Raw genomic sequence first — 11,986 nt, 5'->3', positions numbered from 1 at the left:
CCCTCCTCTCCTGGATGGATCGCGCTGCTGAAGCCGGCCAGCCTGAGCGCTGACACAGGAGCAGGTTGCCCACTGCTCGCTCTTCTCCCGCTGGATGTCTGACCAACCGAGCCTCAAGTAAAAAAAACAAAAAAAGAAAAAGAAAAAAAAGAAGAAGATTTCGCTCAAAAGAAAAAGAGCTTTCTTTACAGGAAGCTACCCGCCCTCACCATGGCTTCCAACTTCAACGACATAGTCAAACAGGGATACGTGAGGATACGGAGTAAGAAACTGGGGGTGAGTAGTACTGTTGCACTTGCTGTCTAGCACGGTGGAGGAGGAAAGGAGGAGGAGGAGGAGGTGGTGTTGTTGGTGGTGTTGGAAGCAGAAGGAGGAGGAGGAAGAGTTCCAGTTGTTTGCGGTCTTTCAGCATCAGCGGCGGCTGGATTAAGAAAGAGGCTTTAATTGCTCCATAGGCAGCCTTCCTGCTGTGAGCTCTTCAACAGGAAAAACAGATTAGAACAGCGGCCAAGTTTCAGCCAATGCATCGTGCAAAAAAAATAAAAAATACTTGCACACATATAGGCTACTGATATTTTTGTAAAGTTAAGAAGACTGGCAGCTGGTATCGTGGTTTTAAATCACATTTAATATCATTTCCCCCCCAGTGTCTAGTCTATACGAGTTATTTTGGTTGCAAAAATAGATAGGTTAGCAGCTTTGCTAATTTTACATAAAAGATACAATATTAATTGTATGTACTTATAAAGGGATAATTGTATATTATAAATTGAATAAAGATCACCATTAACCTGTAATCTCACTTTTACCTACACATACTCCCTGTAAAAGTATAATGAGACTTCAATCACACCATAAAGTCTAATAAGGTCACTTAACACTGAGCACCACAGGCTATGGTGCAAATGAATGCTGGATTCTAGGGTGGACAACATAATAGCAACACTGATAATGTTGTTAATCACTACATAAATCATACATCATATCATTAGCCTGTTATCAGTCAGTACAGCCTTACTGTGCTTAAACTCTCTTTCAGTCATGATGAATTACTCCCAGTATTGAAAAGTCTCATTGTAATCCAGCTGAATCAGTGTGGTGGCAGCATCTCAGTGCCTTGATAATGGATTTCCATTGAGATACAGCAAGGGGGGAAAATAGCTTGACTGCTTAAATTGAAATGAATGATATACTGTATATTCAATTATGAGCGCCTTCTTGTCTGACTCATAAAGCCATCTGCTTTTGTTCGTTCTTCCAGCTCATTACGCTAACATAGTGGGTACAGTCCTCCTCCTCTGATAAAGTGTGATGATGGAGGCTAATGATGGCTGCCTCCTCGTCACATCATCACCTGGCTTCATCAACGCTATTCTACTGTTGTATGCTGCTATTGAAGCTATCTTTGATTAGTCTTTGTGAGTAATTGTTCTTGAGTTGGTGTTGGGCTGCCCCTTAGTAGTCGACCAAATAGTCGATTAGAAGAGTCTCAGTCGACCAAGTTCTTACTGGTCAGTTAGTCATAGGAACAAAAAAAACTCTCCAAACTCCATTTGGGAGCTGCGCCTTGTCTTTTACAAGACTAGGTCAGAACCTAGTATATGGCTGGATGACGGATACAGAAAGTGGCAACACTGGGTGGCATCAGGCCTAGGCGAGTGATGAAGTTACATCACTCAGCCGACCAATGGCGTAACACCATCACTCAGCCAGTGATGGTGAGTGATGGTCCAGCTAAGGTCCAGCTATTAGACTACGTTGGGTAGGAAGTCATTCAAAGTGTGGGATCATTTTGAGTGTGTAAATGACGACACCAAGCTGGTAACATGCAAACTCTGCATGCAGACCTCAAACATGACTCATCATCTGAAACATATAATTAGCCTGCGACATTACTAACTTAGAATGGAGTTACAAGTTGTGTGTCATTATACTGTGTTGAAATAAATCAACAAAATATTCAGTCTCCTTGCTGCTTGTTCTGACACATTTACAATCATTACCACTTTTGCCGTTAGCATTGTTGTTAACAGGTGGCTCCCTTTGTGCGTGCGCTTGTAAAATTTATATTTTACAATGGTTTGGTATTTCTGTGCAATGTAGCACAGTGTTGTTACTTAAAACGTTCTTTCTTAGCTCTGAAACTGAAACCATTTGCTGATGCTCCCCAAAAGATATATGTAAATAATAAATTAATATCATAAATGCTTGAATTAATGACTACTAGCCAACTAGTAACATCTTTGGTCCAGAGGACACCTAAATAGAAGAAACCTTTACTGACCTAAAGGACTTTCCCAACTCAAGCCTGATTTAAGAAATGAAAGCAAAAGACATTTGTTTTCATGTTAATCAGCTTGCTCATAGTTGCCTCAGTTTATATACATCTTGCATATGCTATTAGCTAGATGCATTCGGAGAAATAGGGAGTGTGTCTGTGGAGTCTATGACTTTGCAAAGCAAGTGAGGACGCATGCTGTGTTGGCTGTGCTCGAGGTATGGATGCCATATCTCTGCCAGCTCCAGATCTCATCCTGCTGTTTGTGGAGAAAAACAGTTTCTGTCCTGATCGCCCACTCTCTCAGCCCTCCAGCCGCTCGCTGCTGTTTCATCATAGAAAAGCCATGCTGCGATAGCTAGTGGACCTCAGTGTGGGCAGACAGAAAGTATTTATCCGTCCATGCTAGGGTTAGTTATATTCCAGGCCATTTCTCATTTTGATATCTGATAGGGGAAAAAACCAAAACAGAGGAATCTGTATGCCTGAATCAACAGGCATTGCCGCACCCCTGTAATTATTCCTGTTGTTTAATTACTTTTTATGTAAGGGGGAAAATACCACATTGGTGTAAAATGTCACAGATACAATACACATGCATGTTATGATCGGAAAGATAAGGCGACTGATACTCATAGTTGGCTAAAATCCCCCTAAAATGTGTTATTTATTAGAACTTTTTCAGCATGAACCCAAACATCATATTTCATTTTATTTTTGTGTTACTTTTTTACCCATATTGATGACTCAACCGCTCAATAATGTTTATGGCTGTGAAGAGAGACTGAGAGTACCATACACAGTCAGAGCTGAAGGATAACTGAGATGTAGTGACATGGATAGAGAGATGCACTGCCCTCTTTGCCTCTTAGGATTCCTCATCAGACAAATACTGTGAAAAGACCTCAATTCAATAGTCTATCCTGTCAGTAGGGCTGGATATCATTTGAAATGTGTCAGTACTTGTGCTGATATCATACCTCAGTTTTGATACCGATAGCAAAACAGTACTTCTTTTGATACCGTACTATTAATATGGTGATTTTCTACAAAACATAAACATTATTTGTTTTATATGTTTCCTTAGACAAACAAAACCAAACAGAAACTGAATTCCATTAAAATATCAATTATTCTCTCTGTAATTTTCTCAGTTTATCAATTAATCATTTGGTCTATGAAATATCACAAAATACTAAAAATGTCCATCTTTAGAGTCTCTACAGCCCAAGGGGGCATTTTCAAATTGTTGCTGTTTTATCTGCACAAACAGTCCAAAGCTCAAAGATAATAAATATATTATGAGACAAAGAAAAGTGGCAAATCTTAACATTTAAAAAGCTTTTGATAAACTGACTAATTAATGCAGCTCCAAAACCAAAGTTCTTTAATGTTAAATGTCTAAACACATGCGGAATACAAGAATGTTGCCAGCATAACAGTCTAAAATGTATTTAAATTTAAATCATGGACTATTTGATCAAAGAATAGGACAAACAAAAACAAAATCACAATTACAGCCAGACATCCAACGCCAGATTTCAGTATAGTCAGTAACAAAAAAAAGGTATTGAGGTTTGATACCCAGCCCTAATTGTCACAGCAACTGAATTCAGAGCAAAATTTATCTGCTCAGCTTTTAGGCCAGAAAGGCCCTGTGTGTTTTCCTCCTCATGTGACAGTTATTTAATGTTTTTTTTTTTTTTAGCGATTTAAATGTCTCTCAAATATCACATATCAAGACTTAGCATCACAGTTGACCTTCTAATGCTCCCACCTCCGTCTCTATTGTAATGTCATGCCATTTAAAATGTTTTATACATTTTTTTTTTTATTAGAAAGTAGTACAGTCGAATGATTCTCTTTATGCGATATGTATTAAAGTTGCCACGCCAACAGCTTTGGCTGAACTCATCAGCATCACTCAGTTCGATTGGCTCATTTCCAAAGCCCATCATGTGTGAAGGTTGAGGCCATGAGGTCAGGTCTGTGTTCTGCCGAGTGATCAAATTACCAAACAGGGCACTTTCTCTCCTTTTTTTTTTTCTTTCTTTTTTTTTTCCTGGGACATTTGTTTTCTTTTTTCCAATGACATGAATGGCAACGATTTCCTACATTAGCCAACTTCTTTGTCTCTTTGTTGTCTGAAGAGACAACGGTGCAGTGTTCTTGAATGCACAAGTAGTCTCTATTTCCTTTCATTTCTCACATTCCCTCCTCCTCTTCCTCACCTTCACCCATTCTCTCACCTCCCGTCCCCCCCACGTCTCACCTGTACTCCCCACACTTCACAGTGTCTCTCACATCTCTTCCCCCCTATTTTATCGCTCTTCCTCTTTCCTTCCCCTTTATCTGACTATCTCCCTCACCCCAACACCCCCACCCCCTCTCACCTTTCTCTCCTTCACTGGTTTGCAGACAGCTGAGAGACTGAGCACAAAAGCATCCTATTCATCACCCCACACTGCACCCTCCATAACCCCAACAGGCTATTCCCCCTGACACAGTGCAAAGCCATACACACACACACACACACGCACACGCATACCCACATACACAAATTGGCTTGGTTCAACAACAACATTGAAGGATTGGCACACACATGCACCCAACAAACAAGTAAACAATCTGCTGCCAGAGAACAGTGTGTGGAATCTCAATTAATTTTAATCCTGTGGCTTTCTACCATTTACAGTATTTTTTTTTTACAACATGAAGACAAACTAAATACTCACAAGAGCCAAAAACAAGTAAAGTGTCTCCGCACAGAGAAAAACAATAAATCTGGCAGAGTCTGAGATACAGTAGTAGTGATACTGGCATCATCAATGTGGTCCTTTCTTTCTCCCTTTCAGTGAAAAACCATTGATGCTATCAGTTGGATGGACTTCTGAAAGGGTGAATAACATGACCTTTGAGTAATTTGTGTGTCAGTCTCATTCGAGGTACACGTTTCCCAGGTTTACGATCACTGTGGTAAATAGAAAAGGTCAGAATATTTTCCCCTGTCTGTCCAACCTTTCTTCGAGCCTTAACAAAAATGGTCAATTTAAGTTTGCTGTGGGTGAGTCTGTCTGCCATTCAATCTCTCCATTCACAAACATGTTTTGACACTTCAAAGGAGCTGTGGTTCAGATGCTGGCTCAGAGGTACTGTAGATATGTAATATTTTAAGAGAACGCAGAGCACTTCAGACACAGATAGACTCTTTTTAAATTTTGAGTTCCCACCAAAGCAACATCACAGTATTTTTACCAAAACAAGCAAACTCAACATTTTATTTACAAGGAAATGTGCTCTACGGGTAAGAGAAGAAGATTTGTTTTTATTGAACTTCTTACCAGACATTTAAAGCACCTATAATTAATATATTTGTATTACCAATGGATCACAGTTATGAACGCACAGAAAATTATTACCTGACTCTGACATTCCTCTCAGCTCAATGTAGCTTTTAAGTGGCTTTCAGCTGTTTGTTTTAGTTTGCCAGTGCACAACTTTACTGTTTTAGTTGACTCTCATGGCTCTCATAGAGTTGTTTTTGAGTTTTACAGCAAAAAGTTCTAAAAAACAATAACTGCCCAACAACAAAATGACAGCCAGCCAAAGTTAGGGTCTGTAGCTGGAGAAGAAAATGGAGCACTGAGGAGCTAAATACTTAGATATTTTTTCTCATAAGTTAGTGAAGACCAAATGCAGAGCTGAAGACTGAATAATGTACTTATAGTAATTTGATAAGTAAGTATGCTTATGTGCCATATCAACTTAAAAGATCAACTTGTTAGCTTAGCCTATACATCTAGCAGATGTGGAGCAACATTAATCATCTTTTTGGGTCATATTTTTGTCCACCTAGTGAATGTACTGTATGTAAGTCCAATATTCACTCTCATTTTAGCTCTGCTTGTTGTTTCCCCTTACTGTTGAGAAAAATATGCCTCTAGCTGCTACTGAAAGTGCTCCACTATGTTAACACAAACTAGCGCTTTTTCCTAACTTTGTCAGTGTGCCCTTTGGCCTGGCCTGCTGGACAGTTAGTGTACATATGGGTTATCGACCTGCTGCAGCCAAAAACAATGTTATGAGAACAATGACATCTTAGATCTTAGGAAGTAGGTGCCACCTCCAGGTGGTTGACAACCTTTAGGCCCATTTGTTTTGTTGCAATAATTTGTATTTTTCTGTTGTGTGCGAAGCAGTCTGTCAAAATTAGACCTTGCATGTCAAGATAGTGGAGTGAGGAAAAGAATCGGGTGTGCCCGATAAAGCTGGAATGTTACACAGACGCTGACTGTGGTTACTTTCTACTTCTTCCAGTCCCTGTAGGCTATATTGTGTTTTAAATTATGTCAAGCAGCGCAAGCTTTCCAGGGGACTTTTTTATTGTGTGTTGTATTGATGAATGAGTGTTTTTGTTAAGGGTTTACTTAAAGGGCTTTCTAAAGATTAGCAATGCTGCTTTCAGTCATTGTAAATGTAATTGTTATAGCAGCAAATATCATGGGACATATAAGGGGCAAAACTAAAAAAATATTTATAAACTTAAAAGGACAGAGGAAACACATCAGGGGCAACAGAAATAAACTATTAGCTTATGAAATACATTTTTTTAGACAGCTTTGATGGAGCTCATGATTTATCAAAAGGATGGCTGCTTTACTCCAGACAATTTCACTGTATGAACCTGGACTGTGTGTGAGTAACAGCTGACCTTTTGGATGTGTGGAATAACATTAACACTAATGCACATTAATTACCATTAGATCCTGACGGATCCTGTCTGTATATCTGCAGATTTAAATAATCAATGAAGTTATGCTACATAAATGCGCACAGCGTCTCTCTGTGGGCGGGGGATCACTGCAGGTACTTAAATCATGTTCCCACAGCTAGGAATTAGACTGAACCAAAACATTAAAGTTGTGGACCGGAAAACCAAAAGATAGTTCCTAGAGGTAGAAGTGCAGAGTGGAATGATAATTCTCTGTGGGTACAAGACTACAAGCGACCATACTCACATTTCACTTTTGAACAATTGATCAGAGTTGCTTCAAAGATATGATCACAGTAATATTTTACAAGTCCATCTTACCTCTCTCTCTCTCCCTGATTCTGTTTTGGTGCCAAGCAGTACAACAAATTTGCAAATTTGGAAGTGTCCAGCTCAAATGTTGATGTTTTCAGACCTAACCGTGAACATTGTTGACTTTTCAAAACATCAACAGTGAGCTGGAAGAAGATACTGGGACTCAGCGGCGCTATTGAGCATCTTATTAGGAGTGTACCTGGATCATGCTGGGCTGCATCACGTCTCATTTCTGCTTGATTACCTTTTAAATTCAAGTCAAAATTAAATTAAAACTACAAACTTACTTGGGTCTAGAAAGAAATATACACAAAATATATAATCCTGCAATGTTTTCTTGCTTTTCATAATAACAAGAATCAAATCGAAAGGGACTGTACTGCCATCTAAGTGTGGTTATTAGAGCTCCTTGGTCAAACCAGAACATTAAATGTCAAAGCAGAAAACGCATTAAAAATGCATTATGTCTAGTCCAGAATGAGGAGGAGTGGAAATACAATCAGCCAAAAGTGTGAATGTAAACAAATAATCAGTAAACCAATAATCGTGGCTGCAGACGGAGAGTGTAAGTTATTCATCATTCTAACACAAGGATATCATTTGCTAAAAGATGGGTTACAGCCCTGTTTATACATTTAAAAAAGGGATTTAAGGTCTTAAAATTACTTTTTTACGAGTGAACTATTTCACAATACCGGACATGCCTATAGTTTGTTTGTGGGGTAATTTTATAAGGACTTAAAAAAACAAAAAAATGTGACAAGTACTGAAGTACAGCACTTGTTAGAAGCTTGCTAAACCGTGTTTGGCGGTTTTAGTAGTTTCATGCATGACAGAAGATTCAGTCAACAGTACAGATTTGACATTATCCCATGCTGATGTAGAGCAGAGTTTGACAGAAATAAACTGATAATTGATTACATGGTGTGACACTCGTACCAGCTTTAGTGATTCAGTGATTAGGCACTAATTATTAATGTTTACTGACAAGATAAATTCATGTATCTGTGCGTGTAAATACAACAGGTACTGTACTGTAAAGGTTGTTCTGGCTGCTTTTAAACTATCCATGCAAATACCTCTTCACAAAATATTTGAAATCAATGCTGCCATAACTTCAATTTGTCCACTTTCCATTAGTTTCACGCAACACTGTAAACAACTTCCAATACTTCTTATTCTGCTGTTAAAGTAATACACCACTGAGCAAAAGCCAATATTTCACAAAGTCCTTTTTCAATAAGAGTGCCAACAAGATAGACTCGTAAGTGAAAAAAAACTCATCTACTATTGCGGCCATTAAGTGTGATGATTCCAAACTTTCCATCTTTAGAAAGAGATAATAAAACCTTAAAAATGTTGGGTTATGGAGACCTTTGATACCCCAGCTTGCAGCTTACAGTGGACACTGATAAAGCAATTAACCATGCAAATAAAACATTTTTTTGTCCATTTGCTTGTGAAATGCGAAGACAAAATCAGGAGTTATTACTCTCTAAGTACTTTTCTGGACCCACTGGTGCTCTTTTCTCATCCCTGTCTACAGTAACTCCCTCCATTAGCGCTTATCAACTGTTTTATCCCTCTTTTGTCTCACTCGGCTGTTTTTGGCTTACAAGTGGGTATTTGTGTTCAGTGACCAGTGGCCTTTACGTGGACAGAGTGTATTGTATTGGTGTGGGTATGTCCCCCCTCGTTGGCGCGCAAGCATCCACCAAAGCGGAGGCAAAGAAACAGAGAATAATGTGTCTATTGTCCAAGATGGCACAGCCTTTTAAGATAGGATCTTGCCACCTCCATGCACTCACTATTAACAATGACAGGCCGTCTAGATTGGTGGATGTCAGGAGATTTTTCACCCCGGGAACTGTACTTGTCAGTGGAGCGTAGAAAAGACATAGTCAGCTATGTTAGGCTTTAAGCAATTGAGACTCACTTTCCAAACAATACAGACAAATGGGACCAGGGCTGTGCAAAGAAATCTGATTATATCAATTAGCAAATCATGAGACTCTTACATCCAGTGGCCTTAATTAACCGCGCTGTCCTTTCCATCTTTCTGATAGTAAAATAGAAATTGAAACCGCAGCAGATAAAGGATTTTTAACATACTTAGTTTTGTTTATGATTTTATTTGTGCCTTGTGAGTGCACATAGCCTAGTTTCAGCGTCTGTGATAGATGTTTGTTGGACTGCATTAATTCACTGATATGCAGGGCAATACATTGTGTGGTCATTTCCTTTTAGTTTTCATCAGCTTCTCCATCAGACAAAGACCTGAAGACAAATGACCAGCTCTTATTGGCCCTGATGAATTGCATCTCTAGCAGGATATGGGAACAACAGCCCAACAGTCGTTATTCTTAGTGAAAAATGTGCCTCTATTATATAGTCGCTTTCATAAATAAATCTCTGCCCGGACCTCACTTGAACATTTCACATCATTGATTCCCGTTGTGCCTAATTATCAAAAAAGCTTTTTTTCGTGAACAGGGACAAATGTTGTTATTAGCAGTTAGTAATGTCTGCACCTTAGAAAACTGGTGGCTAACAATGCTATTTTGTATCAGCACTTATTTCTTGCCCTCCTTCAACGTCATGCTCTCAAAATAACTCAACTTTTAGACTCCACTTTGCGATTTGTTGCCGACCCCTCTGTCCTTTTTTGTCTTTTTTTCTTTTCTTTTTTTGTCTTTCTGCCCCAAATCCACCCGCAAACACATGTCACACCAAGCCGGAACTGTCCATAACAGCTTTGTGTTCCCGATGTTTGCTGATGAGCTGCTATGTAAAGTGCAAAGTTCTGTAATCCCATTGGGGGAAACGATTGGGGGAAAAGTCACAACTCACTAGTATAAACTCCCTTCATTGCTATTTAATCTTTCCAATCCCAGCATACCCTGCACCCTGACAACACACCAGACACTTGATTCAACACCACACATTAAAAAAAAAAAGCAGCAAGAACAACCATTTCATTTTATTTTCTATATTAAGTGTGGAAAACAGAGCAGGACATATAATTTAATGGAGCTATGTCAGTAACTTTATCATTTTTATGCATCACATTATGACTTATGTAAAAGAAGTCGCAGAGAATTATTGATTATTTCTGTAGTACCTCTCAGCTTTATGGAGTTAGTAGTGACCAAAAACAGAGCTAAAAGGAGAGTTCATTTTTGACTTACATTTTCCTGGTAGCCAGACACTCAACTAAAAGTGAATGCTAATGTTGTTCCGTGTTTGCTGGAAGTGTAAATGGCAAACTTTGGGAAAAGGTTCACCACATCAATTTAAGAGGTGCCGTGTTTACAGTTTGTTTCTGTTACTTCCAGCTGGCCAAAAAAGTTACTCAGGCTCGAACAAACACAACATTATAATCTACAAAACATAACAGTGTACAAATTATGTTAAACAAAAAAGACAGTTCTCAGATTTAGCTTCTGTTCTGTTTGCAGGTTCATCTCTGCGTATTAATTAAGAATGAAAGAAATGAAAGAGCGCTTTCATTCAGTTCACTGAATATTTACGACCTTAAATGATCTCAACCAGTGTGGCGCCCATTCAAAATGTGCCTGTCCAGAATGCTTGGCCTCTGGTATTGCTTCATCAACACATATAAAAATGAACTATTGTACACTATGTTAACTACTGTAAATGAATCTTCTCATTTAAAAATAACATAACAGAGCTCTTGAAAAAAATGTTCATCCTAAAATAAAGTGGATTGATCATATTAGGCTCTTAGATTGTTTATTTTCTGTGACTTCAGTTCACATCATTTGAATGGGTATATTTACCCAAAAGATTTGCTTTTATATTAGGCATACCAGTTTTGAGCTGCACACGGGAAGAAGCCCAAGAGTGTCCATTCTTGATTGAAAACTCAATTTACTTTTTTCTTTTAAGAGCACGCAATGTGAAATTATTTTTCTCAAGCTGAGTTGATACTAAAAGGTGAAAACACTGCAGCCCTCCAATTGGTTATTCATTTAGGCGATCTCATGAATCATTGGCTTTCTGTTTCAGAGGAAATTTTCCACCCGCTCTCAATTTCTCTCTCTCTCGTGCTTGAAACACAGCATTTACACATAAGGAAAACAACACAGATTTGTCCTGTTGTTCTTTGTATTTACTGCTGCATTAGTTGGATGGAATGAATGAATGAAAAGGACAAATGTAGAGGAGGAAAATGAAACAACGTAATAGCGTCTGTCTGCACAGTAAATCGTCTGTTGTGGTTTAGAAAAGTAAATACCGTGAAACAATCAGAAAATAACGTTGTATTTTTGTCTTTCACAGGCTTTGTCTTTAAAAGAAAGCTTACGCACATGCACAGTCACACAGGCCAGAAACCCTGCCTTGCTGTTGCAGAGTGGAGTGGCTTGCTGATCGCTTGTTTATTCAAACTTTATTAATACTGAACGTGTTGCACTTCCAACACTCCACCTCCTTGGATCCCCAGAAATACATTCACTAGGTGTGAAGTAGATTGGATCAACATTTCTAAACATATGCAAAGAACATACATACAGACAGACAGACAGAGATTTCTTGCTTTATAGTCAGATAGTATCTGTGCTGTGATGTAATTGAGAGATTTAACCTCCACAAGTTTCCCT

General features: G+C 38.7%; 1 protein-coding gene across 1 annotated transcript in view; it reads left to right on the top strand.

Moving 5' to 3' along the window:
- Window positions 1-207: 207 nt before the first annotated feature.
- dok6 (docking protein 6) overlaps window positions 208-11,986 on the top strand; it is a 51,167-nt gene continuing 39,388 nt past the window's right edge. The window contains exon 1 of the mRNA XM_062441734.1: window positions 208-276. Within this exon, the coding sequence (XP_062297718.1) occupies window positions 211-276 (66 nt within the window). The 5' untranslated portion in view covers window positions 208-210. The remainder of the gene's footprint in view (window positions 277-11,986) is intronic.

Source organism: Scomber scombrus, chromosome 20 (genome assembly GCF_963691925.1).
Source record: "Scomber scombrus chromosome 20, fScoSco1.1, whole genome shotgun sequence".
Classification (NCBI taxonomy): Eukaryota; Metazoa; Chordata; class Actinopteri; order Scombriformes; family Scombridae; genus Scomber; species Scomber scombrus.
This window is presented reverse-complemented; position numbering and strand designations above follow the sequence as displayed.